The following is a 15,805-nucleotide window of genomic DNA, read 5'->3' as shown; positions in this document are numbered from 1 at the left end:
AAAAAAAAAAAAAAAAAAAAAAAAAAAAAAAAAAAAAAAAAAGATAGTGAGGCTCTCTGACAGGACTCAGATGAAGAGGACAGGCGCTGCATGCCCCAAAGTACAATCCCAGGAGCACCTCTGAGCCATTGAAGATATAGTCTACACTATTTCTTGAATTCCCCTACCCCTTTAGGAAAGACTTAGGCTCTTGGGCTGTGTCACACCAACACAATTTTTTTCCGCAGTTAATACCTGTGTTTGGCCACCAGGATAATAATCTGCAGGAGTTGATCCCTTAATTGACTAAGATCTACTCCTGTGGCAAAGAAAGAACCCTATGAGTATCACTCAGGGATCCCAGGGTCTGGGCATGGGCAGCTGAGGGACCTCACAACAATGAGAGGCACGTTTACTTAGCCCTCAAGGAAGACTGGGTCACTGAGGCACCCACTATTCATCTCTCATGGCATAGCTCATCAGAGTCCCAGACAAAACTCAAGACTGACAGAATATATACTACTTAGGTATAGATCTCTTCAGCACCAGGTGCCCCCTTGTAGCTGATAGACTATGTCTCCTTTTATAAGTTGGTCTTCCCATAGAAGGTAGCACCAAGCGTAGTTAGTGACCAAGCCCTCAATCATTCCTGCAAATGACTTTTGTCATTTGGAGTTACCCTCTCACTCATTGAGGAAAAGAGGGACTAAGGACCAGAGGGCAAACCTTGATCTGGAGTCTTGCTTGGTTGAGCAATGGGCTATGCTAAGGGAGGAGTGGGGAGATGCCTCTCTTGCCACCTCCGTGGGCTGGCTGAGACTCAGAGATAGGCTAACCAGGCGCATGTGTGGAGAAACAACCATCAGCAGCAGAGGGGGAAAATGCCTCATTTCAAATTCAAGAAAAATTGATTTTATACCTTCCGCACGCCCAGGTAGTATACTCAGCACCTTGAGAAGCATCATCAAAGTGAATCTTCACACAGAGTTGTGATTTAGAAGTTATTAGTCCCATTTTTATACATGTGGAAATAAAGTCAGTGAAGAAGTAGCCTCCCATCCCCACACCAAAAGGCACATAACTAGTAAGTGAGAGAAACCAGGCAAACCCAAATTTTTAAGGATTTGCATTTCTTCCAGTTTGGGGATACTGGCTTGGCTTGGCTATGTCTATTTTTCAAAGAATTTATGGTCTGTTTTCAAGGTAAAACCTGAGCCCCAAGAGTATAAACTCAGCCTCTTCCCATGAGTGCAGAGCAGGGACTCTCTCGTGCTTTGTTCCATAAGGTTTTAGACCTGTCCTGGGAGCTGGTGACAGGAGTCCTCAGCCAACAGCTAAAGAGCACATCAGACCCCAGATCAGAGCCTGGCTTTGAATAGGGTCTAAAGGTTAGTGTAAGCACCAGGAATGGTTTGGGCAGGCATTATTCCAGAGGTGTGGCAAGAAGCAATCATGGCTGCAGGTGGGTCATTGTAAAAGCTGAACAGGAGTGGCACTGTCTGTTTAGGCCAAGAACTCAACCAGCCTCTCAAGAGGTACAGGGAACGGGGTCTGGTTGTGGGAGGCAAGAACTTAGCACTTATCAGAACCCCACTGGTGAGCTTCAGTTTAAGATTCTAGCTCCCAAAGGGGATTGGATTGTGAATGGGGAGCTTGAGGCAGAAGCTACCCCCTCAAGCTAAAGGATGCTCTTGTATAAGGGAAATAAAAGGACCATGAGTGGGGTGACTATACATTTATATTTGTTTGGGACAATTCCAGTTTGTATCTTGTGTCCTAAAGTAATTATTAGTATTCTCAAAAGTGTCCCAATTTGGGCAATGTATTATGTGGCTACCCTAACCATAACCCAAGAGACTATGCCAAGAAAGGTTTTGATCCTCAGTTGAATTTTTTGGATGCTGAGGGAATTCTCTGAGCCAAAGGCCTATGAACCACTATGTGACTGACCCCTTCCTACCTCTACCTTCATCCCATACTACTTGCCTCCTTGCTTACTCTGTCCAGACTCCTGGCCCTCTTTCAGATCTTCAGAGTCTCTAAACTCCTTCCTACCCCAGTGCCCTTGCACTTTGCAGTTTACCATGTTGGAATGTTCATTGGGTGTCTGGGTCCTTCTAATCACCTGTTAGCTGCCACCTCCCCAGAGAAGCTTTCTCTAACAGCCTTATCCAAAAGGTAGTTCTTCACTTTCTGAGTTCTTCACATCCCTTTTTATAGAGTATTAGTCGACTTTTGCTCTGGTATCAACAGTCCAAAAATCTCAGTGGACTGCAAGAACAGACATTTATTTCTCATTCATATCCCATGAGGGCTGTAGGTCAGTTACAGCTCTGTGGGGCTTGGCTATGCTCTACATAGCCTCTCATTCTGCCATCCAGGCTGAAGGACCAGTCCATACACAGAATATTCTGTTCTTGTGTCAGAAGGTGGAAAGTCAAGCAGATAGGGCAAAGCCATCACAGGCACTGAGTGAGTTGAACCTGGTGTACAGACTCTGTGACTGCAACTAGGAAGAATAAATGAATGGTGGGAGGTACCCACACCACTCAAGAGATATGATGCCTAACAGAGCTTTCCAGGTGGACAGGAAGAGAGAACTTTCTAGAAAGGAAAAAAGACCTGGGCAAGACATGGAGTTAGCCTTGCACATTTGTAGGGCTGTGAGTCATCTAATACAGCTGGGATGTAGGATGGGGTGGGGGAGTGGGAGGGTCTTGTCTTAAGTCTTTGAGGGTCTTTTGTGCCCTTTTGAGGAGTTTGGGTTTTATCCCCTGTGCAGTAGGGAGTATTTAAAGAGGTCCAGGAAAGGAGGTAACATCATGAGAATTTGTGATTTATGAAAATCACTCTAGAGCCACTACAGAGGTTGGATTCAGAGGGAGTGAGCTTTGAAGCCAGGAAACCAGGTAGACTATTGCAGCAGGAAGTGGGTCTTAACTTAATAGGGCTGTGATGGGGATGTGACAAGTACAAGAGATATTGAAGAGATAGGATCAACTGAAGTTAGTTACTGATTGGATATGGGAGTGAGGGAGGAGTTGATATATTTTGCTTAGGTAACTAGGTATTGTCATTCATGGAGATAAGGAATGAGGGAGGCTTAGAAAAATAGATAAAGAATTCAATTTTGGACATGCATTTGAAATGCCAGTGGGATCCTCAGTAGAGATGTACGTCAGACAGTTCCCTCCCCAGTCTGCCACACACAGGAGGACCCCAGCTACTGGAATTTACTTGGGAAGCAGTGGCATAAAGCGGGAGTGGCTGGGTGGTGGTAAGAAAAAAGCCAATCACTGAGTGATGACAGGGCTGAAACATTTGCTGACACCAGGGAACATCCCAGACCCTAGAATCCAGAAGAACCAGTTTTGGGAAAGAAGACTTCAGAGTTCAGTATTGGACATATTTAGTTTAATCTGCTGTGACATAATCCAAACTCCTTCTCATGGTCTGAAAGCCCTTTGCATCCTCTTCATGTCATCTCCCGTTCTTCGTCGCTTTAGGGTTCACCTTGCTTCTGCCACAGTGCTCCCCTTTCTGTCCCTCACGTGTACCAAGCTCATTCCCCCCATCCGCAGTGGCCTTCCCTTGCGATGTCTGGCTCCTTGCTCACACAGGCCATCTCTCACCTCCTCATTGGAAGTAGGTCACTCCCACTACATTCACTTTTTCCCTTCGCCCAGGCTTATGTTCTGTTACAGTATCAACCTCATGAGAGCTGAGGGCTTGCTTCTCTTCCTTGTTGGTTGCCAACCCGTATCCCTCATACCCGGAGCAGTGTTTGGCACATGGCTGGTGCTCCAGGGATCCTTGGGCAAGGTGGAGACATTGCCAAGACCACAGGATATACAAGTCTGGGGCTCAGAAGGGTTGTCTTTCCAGGGGGCATACATTGAGGAGGCATGTGTGGGGTGGGGTACCCTAGAGAGGATGTGAGCTAGGGGTAGATGACCCTAAAATCAATCCCTTCATGTTCCACAGTATGAATGTCAGGTAGAGGAGGAAAGCTTTTGGATGACTGTGAAGGGACGCCAGAGCCAGAGGTGGGAAAAGTGAGTGGGTGTGATGTAGGACAGAATGGACATGATTCAGGAATTAGGGGGAGATCAGCTCTGTTGAAGGCCCTGCCTGTCTAATTCAGGACACCAACATCCCAATCTTGCTCGCCTGGGACCAAACCAAAAAAAAAAAAAAAAAAAAAAAAAAAGGGAACAGAAAACCATGAGCACAATTCATGGCCTGTGGATGGAATTAAATCCAGTATGAATTTAAGAGGACATACTGTGTGCTCCAGAAACACATGGCCAGCATCGCCCACTGATCCTAATGCTCCCTTTGGAATGTGGGAGTTTCTGCAAGACGTCCTCAGTATTCTCAAAGAGAACCACACCTTAACTTAATCTCCTTTAGGATAAGGATGAGCCATGCAAGGGAGTAGTTTCACCCCTCTAGCATGTGACTTTGAGAACCTCTCACCACCTCCACAGCCCCAGTGAAGTTCAATGAGAACTTTCGCCAGGCTCCAGCACCAGAGATGACGTTAAGATAACTCTGATGAACACGAGCACACTGAGCTTCTGAGCAGGCCAAAGACATTCAAGAGTGGGTTTGTGAAGCCTCTGCTTCCATCTCAGCTAAAGCACTCATCAGCAGAGCTGTCTCAGTTCACCGGTCCAGAGATCCACAATGAAGCAAGAACAACCTGAATGGGCTTCTCCTGCTTGGCTGAGCACTGCTGGAGAAAATCGCCCAACCAGGCCAGTGGTTGCTGCTGCAGATTCCCTGGGTGCTGGGCTCTCTGGAGCCTGTGGCAGCGCCAACCCATCCATCTGTGCTTCTCGGGGCAGCCTATTGTTCTCTTCTCCGTGGAAGCTGTCCCCTCACTGCTCCCCTCAAACCCATGAGTGGCCCCTGCCCACACCTGGCACTGGAGAGTGACCTTGCCTCCCACCTGGCAGGCAGACAACCGTGTTCAACTTGCAAATACCAAAGACACCCCTCCTGTATATTATACTCCTTCCCATCCTTCTCTTCTTTATAATGGAGATGTTCACTCTTCTCTCCCATCAAAAAGCAGTCCCCCTGTAGATTGTACATCCCCTTTAGGCTTTAAATCAGGGATATACAAACATCTCCGTAAGAAATACAACGCGATATACACACTTGCACTAAGTGAAGCAGACGATTTACAAACAGTACTTAAACTTCACTACTTACAGTGTGCTCAGATAATTTCCATTCTCTTCCTTTTTTCCTTTTTTCTCTTCTTTTTCTCTTAGCATCCAACAACTCAGTACCCACCACATCACTTTCACAACCGGTGATTAATGGACTGTTTCAAAAATCTTGCTATAGTCTCCCTCACCTCCCACTTTCTTAGGAATCTTTTGCCTTATGTGGAATCCGTCCTCCTTGTTCTGTCTCTCCAGCCTCTCCCCATCTGCCGAGTTCTGCCCGTCACCATTTAAATGTCCCTTAGTCTCTCTTAACTTACAAGTTAAGCTCTTTCTTCACACCCTGCATCAATCTGCCCATTCTCTAATGTTCCTTTTTACACCCAGACTTCCTTGACAGGATGTCCTCCCTGCTGCATCCATTCCTCAGCTCCCGATCCCTTGTCACCTGCCCTTTCTGACCTCTGTGTCCCCCACACCCAGAGACTGCTCTCACCAAAGTTGCCAACGACCTCTTGTCATTAAAACCCAAAGGGTGGCTTTCTGTCCTCCTCAGATGCTCCGCTGTGTTTCAGAACAGAGTGTCCCTCCTTCTAGAAATCACTCTCCTGTTTTTCCTCCTCCCTCAGATGCTTGGTCTCCATCTGCCTTGCCAGCTTCTCTCCATTCTCTTGCAAAGTTCCATGCTGTCTATTTATCCTTTGCCAACTTGAGAGCTCTGTTGTTTGACGTTTCTGTTTTCCAATAATATTGTACGTTTCCCACATCTCTGTTGACCAGTTTTATTCTTCTGTTAGTGGCCTCTTAATTTCCTTGGCCCATATTTCTATTTTGAGTGTTACCTTTTTATTGAATTGTTGTTCCATGTATGGTAAGCATAGTAAATATATTTAGTATATGTATGTATATATATATATATATATATATATATATACACATAAAGTATTAAATATATAGCAAATATTTAACTGTAGTAACCTGCAAATATTTCTCTCTCCCTTTGTTCCTCAGTATTGAGGTTTTGTTTATGATGACTTTTTAAAGTCCAAAAGTTTCCTATTTCTGTAGTTAAAAAATACCATTTCCCATGTGATTTCCTACTTTGGTGTAATGCTGAGAAAGTCCTTCTCCACCTCTGAGATTATACGAATAGAGCTTTTTTTTTTTTTTTTTCCCCGAGTAGTTCTATGGTGCATTGAGTGAGGTATGAATCTAATTTTTCCACAACTGGTTAGCCATTTGTCCCAGCATCCTTTATTGATCCATCCACTTCTGCCCTGCCGATGTGAAAAGCCCCCATTTTCATGTACTAAATTTTTAGATGTCCATGTCTGTTTCTGAAATTTTCTTTTTTGGCCCCATTTCTCTCTCATTTGGAGCTAATACAATACAGATTTTACTATTACAGCTTTAGAATATGTTTCAATATCTGAGTGGGTAAGGCCTCCTTACTGGGAAAAAGTAGGTGTCATGGCTAAGAGCTTGGGTTCTGGAACCCATATGGCTGGGCTCATATCTCAGCCATCACCCCTTGCAGTATGATGGGACAGGTTACTTGACTACCTGGACTCAGCTTCTGCATCTATAAAATGTGGACAATAGTATACACTTCAGCGGGTTGTTGTAAGAGATTGCTGATGGGCATTCCATACGTATTACTCTCATCTCTTTTATGAGACACTGGCTCTTTTCGCCTTCATGCAACAGATGGATCTTATAATTATTTCAAGTTTCAAAAAAAAAATATTTGTGTGGGCTGTGCCTGAGGTTATGTTCAATGTATACAATGATTTGAGGATAATTGTCATTTTAATAATATGAACTTGTCATCCAGAAAAATAATGCGTCTCTCATTTTTATATTTTCTTTTCTGCCTATCAGTAAAGTTTTGTTGTTTTCATTATATAGACTATGTTTGTTCATTGTTGTAGGGCTGAATTTGATTTGCTAACACTTTGCATATGGGATTTCTTTTTACACTGTGGGTATGTTGGTGTGTGAGTAGGTGGGTGTGAGTATGTGTATCATATATACTGTTTTAAGGGAGTATTTGTATCAAAATTAATTTAAACAGCATGGCTATTATAGTGTGTTTAAAGTTTTAAAGCTCTAGCCACAAAACCACCTACTCCTTAAGTACATTCCAGTTTTCTTGCATTTTTCTCTTCACACAAGTTTGATAATTCAGAATTTCCTAGGAAATTCTGTTTTGTCAAGATTTCAAATTTATTATTATGTTATACATACTATTCTTTAATAATTAATGTATCTCCTTAATTTTACTATCCTTTCTTTATGTATATGTGCCTTCTCTCTTTTTATTCCGTGAGAAGTTTCTTATTTATGGGTCTTTCCCATTATTTTTTTCTATTTTTATCTTCACTAAGTTTATTCTCCCTTCTCTCCTTCATCTTGTTCAGTTATTCTCTCTGAAACTTTTGAGTTTCAACATTCATTTCACTTATTTCTCAACAATTTAATGATGAATAAGGCTATGAATTTTCTGTGAAATATAGCTTTGACCTGATATCCTCCTCATTATTATAACTAGTCTGTATTGACAGGTTTCATTTCCTTTTTTAACTCAAGAACTTATTTAAGAAAGGGTTCTATGAATTTTCAAGTGATTTAGGGATTTTCCTGTATTCTTTTAGTACAGATTTCTAGTTCATTTGCACTGTGAAGAGAGAGTGTGGCCCCACCGTTTTTGCTTTGTGGAGAGGTTTTTGGAGATTTCCTTGTAGCCTAAGATAAAGTCAATTTCTGTAATATTCCACGGGTGTTTGTAAAGAGGGTGATGCTCCCTGTTTGAAGGCCACACAGTTTCATATATCACATACACACACACTTATAGTATTTTATAGATCCTTTTTATCTTTACTTACTTCTCTTTTTTAAATTTAATTTCTTTTCAGTGTAACAGAATTCATTGTTTATGCACCACACCCAGTGTTCCATGTAATCCATGCCCTCCATAATACCCACCACCAGGCTCCCCCAACCTCCCACCCCCCACCCCTTCAGAACTCTCAGATTGTTTTTCAGAGTCCATAGTCTCTCATGGTTCATCTCCCCCTCCAATTTCCCTCAACTCCCTTCTCCTCTCGATCTCCCCATGTCCTCCATGTTATTTCTTATGCTTCACAAATAAGTGAAACCATATGATAATTGACTCCTTCTGCTTATTATTGACTTATTTCACTTAGCATCATCTCTTCCAGTCCCATCCATGTTGATACAAAAGTTGGGTATTCATCCTTTCTGATGGAGGCATAATACTCCATAGTGTATATGGACCACATCTTCCTTATCCATTCGCCCGTTGAAGGGGGCATCTTGGTTCTTTCCACAGTTTGGCGACTGTGGCCATTGCTGCTATGAACATTGGGGTAAAGATGGCCCTTCTTTTCACTACATCTGTATCTTTGGGGTAAATACCCAGTAGTGCAATTGCAAGGTCATAGAGAAGCTCTATTTTTAATTTCTTACGGAATCTCCACACTGTTCTCCAAAGTGGCTGCACCAACTTGCATTCCCACCAACAGTGTAAGAGGGTTCCCATTTCACCACATCCTCTCTAACACACGTTGTTTCCTATCTTGCTAATTTTGGCCATTCTAACTGGTGTAAGGTGGTATCTCAATGTGGTTTTAATTTGAATCTCCCTGATGGCTAGTGATGATGAACATTTTTTCATGTGTCTGATAGCCATTTGTATGTCTTCATTGCTTCTGATTTCAGATTAGTATATTTTTCTCCAACTCTTGTACTTTTTAAAAATAGTTTATTTGATCTGTGTCAGTGCTTTGGACCATAAAGTATCATAACCATCATATCTTCATTTTGTAATCTATGCATCATCCATTATTTAAATATCATCTTTGGATTTTGTTTTTCTTTGTCAGGCCACCCTCCCCATAATTGAATTATCATTTTGAAAGCAGTGAAGCCATCAAGGACAACACCAAAAGAGAAGATAGTAAGAGAGGGTTTTCCAACAAGCCCCTTGTGTTTCCTACTCAAGACTGTATCAAATAATGATCTGATATTACACACAGTAATTATGCACATACCTGTTAATGAGTTTCCCACCTTTGTCAGTTTTCAAAAGTCTGAGCAATGGCAGAGCCCTCTGATTTAAAGGTTTATCCAAGGTGGAGATCCATAAGCATAACTACTTCCAGAGGGGGTAGGCACCTTCTGTTCATCTTTTAACCTAGATGATGGATAATGATGAGATCCAATCACAGCATTTGATGTTTTCCTCCATTTGGACACTGAGAAGCAAACTCTGCTCTCCAGCAGAAACATTCCAAAGTAGCATGCAAACATGATTTTCCAGAGTGAGAAAGATCAGACCTCTGTAAGACAATGCATATTCCCTTCCCCTGCAACAAGTGTAAGTTATCTCTTAGGGTGCTAGCCTGATCTCTGTAGGGCCACACTCGTGTTCTATGAGTGTCGGCTTATGAGCTTCTTCTCTTTCCAAGTGCAAGAAGAAATGTCTCTTGGAAGTGTCTGTAAGACCCTTGACCAAAAACAAGGATTGTCCAAGAGCCTGGTGTGACATTGTAACATCCAAGGTTCTGATATTAATATTAAAACCCCCTTTTTGGGTGGTTTGCATTTGCTTCCACCAATCCTTCGGAAACCTCGATTGCACATTTAGGATCACCTGGAGAAGCTTTTAGGACCTGTGGATGTTCTGGACCCACTCCACCATATACATAGGAATCTCTGGAGCCTTGACATTGGTGAACTTTAATATGCTTCTAATGTTGAAGCCTGAGCTATCTTGGCCCCTTCCCTTGTTTTTAACTATTCCAAGTCACTTTGTGTAAGTCACTTATGTAAGTTGTGTAAGTCTTGTTCCAAAATGAGGGTTATACTTTACTCAGCTTGGTTAGCCTGTATATATGTATTGTCATAAATAATGTTTTGTCTCTTGTCTTTTTTTTTTTAGCATTTACTTTACATTTTCCCTCTTTATGCCTCCTTGTTGTGTCCTTTGAATTCCATTTTTTTGCTAAATTGACTGCTTTCTTTTTTCCCCTTTGGTAATTTTGAAGATAAGCTACTTTATAGTCTATTACTAATTACTCTTAACATCTTTAAAAATATGCTCTAACCTATATTTCTCTAATTAACCACAGAAACTATATAACAGAATTTCTTGCAAGATGAGGAAATTAGCATATCTCCTTATTCCAACTTTATGCTTTCTATCAGTGTCATCTGCAGAGTTTTACCCTGGGGTTTGGACAGGAATGATATCTTTTATTTTCTCTTCGAAGGAATATTTGTTACGCTTGCATTCTGGTTTATAGCTATGTTTACAGCAATTATTTAGATTCTTTACTCTATCGTTTATTTGCTTGTTCCTAATCTTTTTTTTTTAGTTTTTATTTATTTTTTTAATTCCTTTTAATTCCTTTTCAGCGTTCCAGAATTGTTTATGCACCACACCCAGTGCTCCATGCAATCCGTACCTTCCATAATACCCACCACCAGACTCACCCAACCTCCTACCCCCCCGCCCCTCTAAAGCCCTCAGTTTGTCTCTCAGAGTCCACAGTCTCTCATGGTTTGTCTCCCTCTCCAATTTCCCCCAACTCCCTTCTCCTCTCCATCTCCCCATGTCCTCCATGTCATTCCTTGTGCTCCACAAATAAGCGAAACCATATGATAATTGACTCTCTCTGATTGACTTATTTCACTCAGCATAATCTCTTCTAGTCCCATCCATGCTGATAGAAAAGTTAGGTCTTCATCCTTTCTGATGGAAGCATAATATTCCATAGTATGTATGGACCACATCTTCTTTATCCATTCGTCCATTGAAGTGCATCTTGGTTCATTTCACAGTTTGACAACTGTGGCCATTGCTGCTATGAACATTGGGGTACAGATGGTCCTTCTTTTCACTACATCTGTATCTTTGGGGTAAATATCCAGTAGTGCAATTGCAAGATCATAGGGAAGCTCTAATTTTAATTTCTTAAGGAATCTCCACACTGATTTGTTTTGTTTTGTTTTGTTTTGTTTTTATTAATCATAACTTTCCCACATTTAAGTTCTTCATTTTGATTCATCTCTTGTTTGGGTAGAAAACATCTTTGAGTGTTTTTTTTTAATGAATGTTATATGAATTATATATTTTTCAAGGTTCTTTAACACTGGGAACAATTTTGTTGTCTAGCAACTTGGCTGGGTCATTCTCTTTTCTACTCTAAATTATTAGGAATGGATCTGTACTGTATCTAAGAGAAATGCACTGAAGGTCATGGCCCAGTATTTTTTCCTAGTTTCCAGAGCTGGTTCAGGTATCCACCTGTTTTTCACACTTTGGTCAATTCTGTTGCTTGGGGGTTGGAACAGGATGGGAACGTGAGGCACATGTATTCATGTCCCCGTCTTTTCAGATGTTACCAACCATTAAATACAGTTAACCCTTGAACAGCACAGAAGTAGCAGTGCCAACCTCTCCCCCCAAACCCTATTCAGTCAAAAAATCCACATAGAACTTTTGACTCCCCCAAAACTGAACTACTAATAGCCTACTGCTGACCGAAAACCTTACTGATAACATAAACAGTTGATTAACACATATCTTGTATGTTATCAATATTATATATTGTATTCTTACAATAAAGTAAGCTAAAGAAAAGAAGATGTTATTAAGAAAACCATAAGGAAGAGAAAATGCATTTACAGTATGGTGCTGTATTTATCAAAAAAAAATTCATGTGTTAGTGGGCATGTGTGGTTCAAACCTGGTTGTTCAGGGGTCAACTATACCCATTGATTCATTCAGCAAATATTGATTTTCTGATTGAGCACCTACAATGAATGCACCAAGCATTGTGGGAGCCACTGGGGACTGAGAGGAATCAAACAGACAAGACTTCTACTCTCATGGAGCGTATGTGTATGTTTTGGGGCGAGGGAGGGACAGATCATAAACAAACAAGTGAACAAGATAATTTTGGAGAGTGATAAGTAAAGCTACCTATACAGCTGCTCAAAATGGTGCCCCTGGAGCTTTGCAAGATGGCAATGTACTATGAAGGGTATAAAGAAAAAAGAATAATGTGATAGAGTCATGAAGTGGGGGGTGGGGACTCAGGTGATGTTAATTAAATTCTCCTCTGCTGCAAATGCACTTGTGCACATGCTCACAGTGCTTCTGGTGATCTTCCCTCTGAAATCATGGCACTTCTTTTTGCCTTAGGTCTGCCCTGGTGTGTTCTACTGGAAGGCAGACCTTGTGATTTTGCCCCTTGGCTTCAAGGTCATTATCTCTGTTGGGTTTGGATTCCTCATGATCTGTGTTAATGCTTGCAGCTGAAGACAGTCTGGCTGTCCCACTTTGGTGCTAATATAATGGTTAGGAGTTGAGAGGTTGATATTCAGCAAATTCTAAGGACACCCCCATGGATTCCACTTTCAGGCCCAGTGGGCAGTACTCTTCTCATAAGAGGATGTTGAGGGGTGGCTAAGAGCTTGGCCCCTGGAGTCAGTTGGATTTGAACTTGTTGTTACCATTTACTGACCAAGCAACCCTGGCATATTACTTAAACTCTGTGCCTCAGTGTCTTCATCTTTAAAATGGGCTACCAGCAAATAGTGCTATTGGGACAGCTAAATTGACTAATGGATGACAGTGCTCAGATAGTGCCTGCACTTAGTAACCACCACTAATATGTTATAATAATCACTATTGACTCTATATTGTGTTGCCTAAAAGTTTTTTCATGTCCATCTCTCCCCTTGACTCAGACTCTTTCTATATCTTTAAAACACAAGAGACTACAGCGATAAGACTGAATATGTCTTAGGGACAAGGTTCGCTTTGCAGAATCGGATGGGAGGGCTTTGAGTAGCAAGTTGGAAAAGAGATACCTAATGTAGAAAAGGGAAGGATGGGTAGAGTCAGGAAAAGGAAGGAGAAGCTCAACATAAGGAGTCACCAATTCCTTTGTTTTGTATGTATGTTTGTTTTGCAAGCATGATTTCATTATTGTTTTTTTACCTTAGCTTCATTACAATTAATAAGCCAGATATTATGCTAACTTAAGTTTCAATATTAACACCAAACATTTAAATGGATTTAAATGTTTGTCCACATTAGTTTCTACCCTCTTTATACTTTTACATTTAAAAGTGTTTATTATGAGCCTATATCATTTTTGCAGTCAGAAAAATTAAATATTATTTTCATTTTGAAAAAGTATTACCCCCAAAACCTATTACTCGAAAACAATTTTTATTCGGGGGCTCATGTCCAGTCTTCATCCACGTGTAAATATGTAATAGCTATAATCAGAGATATACATATAATTTTATGATCTACTGTTTTACTTAAAATGATGCTTAACGTTCTTCTTTCTGCAGGGTCATATTTATCACTTTAATGATTTCGTTCAAACAGCATCACATTAAAAGCTATAATTTACCTCATATTATTAGGCTGGCATATAGGTTGTTCACATTTTTTTCTCTGTAATAAAATTATGTCACTATAAACATCTTTGTCCATGCGGCTCTTTTTCTTTTGAATTAATTCCTAGAGATTAGTGAGTCAGAATATTTGAGTAGTTTTGTGGTTGTTGATAAGAATTCATATACTCCCTTCCAAAAGGATTATATCAACTTTACTCTGCAACCGGCAATAAATACCTATGAGTTTCCAAGATGCCTCAACAATATTGGGCTGTATATTTTTTCTTTATTTTTTTTTCTAGTGAAATGGACTATTTTCATATTAATTCAGTTTTCCTTTCTGTGAATCCTGTGAGCATACTCTTTGCTTATCTTGGTGATGTTCTTATGCAGTTATTAAAAGCTCTAATTTAATATTGATATTCACCCTTTGGCATATTTGTTACAAATTTTTTCATTCTATTATTTTCCCTCTTAATTTTGGCTTAGTGTTTGCTTGTTTGTTTGTTTTTCCATTTATAGCACTTCCCTTGCCTCAACCTTGTTCCAGGGTCTGTTAGTCACTGGCATGAAAAGGGTTTAAAATAAGGAATTCCAGAAGAGTGTGTCCTTAGGATAAAGTAGGAGAGAGAGCAGGAAGTAGATAGGGCATGGAGACAAGGCACCATCACCTCTTCCCCAGGATTCTTCCAAAGCTTTGGTTTCTGCAAGAGAGTGTTTAACCAGCACCTCCTTAGCGTAGTTTTGTAGCTTTGAGGTTGCCCAAATCCTCAGGGCATACCTATTATTAAAGAGGGGAAATGGACTTGGCATGCCCTGACCCTGGTTAATACCCAGGGGATCAGCAGCAGTTAAGAGGACCAACTCCTCCATGTCTGCAGTTTGCCAGAGGGGCCCTTCCCAGCTCTGTGCCCAACATGAAACCCAGCATGTCTCCCTCTGAGATCTCAGAGCCCAGTCGGTCCAGCCCAACCCTGGTGTTACGTTTCTTTCCATTGCTCTTTAGGCCAAGGAAATACACCCCGTGCCAGCCCTCTGTAGCCCAGGCAGAACGCCGGGACGCACCCTGACCTTCGTGGCTCTTCTCTTGCAGTTTCCTGCTTTTTCAACTTCACCAGCCCCTCTGGGGTCGTCCTGTCGCCCAACTACCCAGAGGACTATGGCAACCACCTCCACTGCGTCTGGCTCATCCTGGCCCGGCCTGAGAGCCGCATCCACCTGGCTTTCAACGACATCGATGTGGAGCCTCAGTTTGACTTCCTGGTCATCAAGGATGGGGCCACGGCCGAGGCCCCCGTCCTGGGCACCTTTTCAGGAAACCAGCTCCCCTCCTCCATCACAAGCAGTGGCCACGTGGCCCGTCTCGAATTCCAGACTGACCACTCCACCGGAAAGAGGGGCTTCAACATCACCTTTACCAGTGAGTCCCCGCTCTGTCTCCAGAGGACCATCCCTCAGAGTGCTGGCCCCTGAGCATTGTGGAGGGTGCCCGAAGGGAGGAGCACTGATGTGGGTGGGCCAGTTCCAAGGGTTTGGCGGGGTTACAGGGCCTCGGCATGGGGTTCCACCATGACCAGAAAAGCAGAAAGTCCGGCTGCTGGCCAGGGTGCTCTTTTCAGTGGAGTTGCTCTCTTTTGAGCATTTCTTTCCTAGAAGTGCAATATGTAACGTAAGAGGAGCCTGGAACCTTATTTCTCCCGCCCCCCTCCCTCTCCTAGAAGGCCCAGTGAGCACCAGGAAGGCCCCTGGGAGAGCAAGCCTGTGTCATCCTCTCATTGTTGCCCGTCCCTCTCAAGGTGCTCCCCCACTTCCACCCCCAGTCCTCGAACACCTGCTTACTATTGACTTCAGGTACTCCCCAGTGGGTTCACACTTCACTTTGCCTACTTCCCACCCCTGCAGCTGAATCAGAAATAAAGGTCCGGAGCAGTGTTTCTGCATGGATCTGAGGGTTATAGCCTTGTTATTGGGGCAGTTTCTCATTGTCCTTCTCAGGGCCACAATCCAAAAGCTATCACCTCCAGTTTCAACCCTGGGCCCCTTCTCTAGAAGCAGCCTGAAGCTAAGTGGTAGTTCTTTGCATTTCTGTGTCTCCTGGGGCTATAGTGAGGAGGGGGAGGGGAGCAGAGCTTGGAGACCAGAAATAGCAAGCTGCCAAAGGTAGCAAGAAGAGCTTATTGGGTCATAATAAGCTGTAGACCCAGTGA

General features: G+C 42.2%; 1 protein-coding gene across 1 annotated transcript in view; it reads left to right on the top strand.

Annotated features, from left to right (window-relative positions):
• The window catches only part of CSMD2 (CUB and Sushi multiple domains 2), a 593,647-nt gene that overhangs the window by 359,035 nt on the left and 218,807 nt on the right, over positions 1–15,805 (top strand). The window contains exon 14 of the mRNA XM_032877161.1: positions 14,692–15,018. Within this exon, the coding sequence (XP_032733052.1) occupies positions 14,692–15,018 (327 nt within the window). The remainder of the gene's footprint in view (positions 1–14,691; positions 15,019–15,805) is intronic.

Source organism: Lontra canadensis, unplaced genomic scaffold (assembly GCF_010015895.1).
Source record: "Lontra canadensis isolate GAN:19392208 unplaced genomic scaffold, GSC_riverotter_1.0 scaffold60, whole genome shotgun sequence".
NCBI lineage: Eukaryota > Metazoa > Chordata > Mammalia > Carnivora > Mustelidae > Lontra > Lontra canadensis.
Note: the sequence above shows the minus strand (reverse complement) of the source record. Positions and strands in the feature narration are given on the sequence as shown.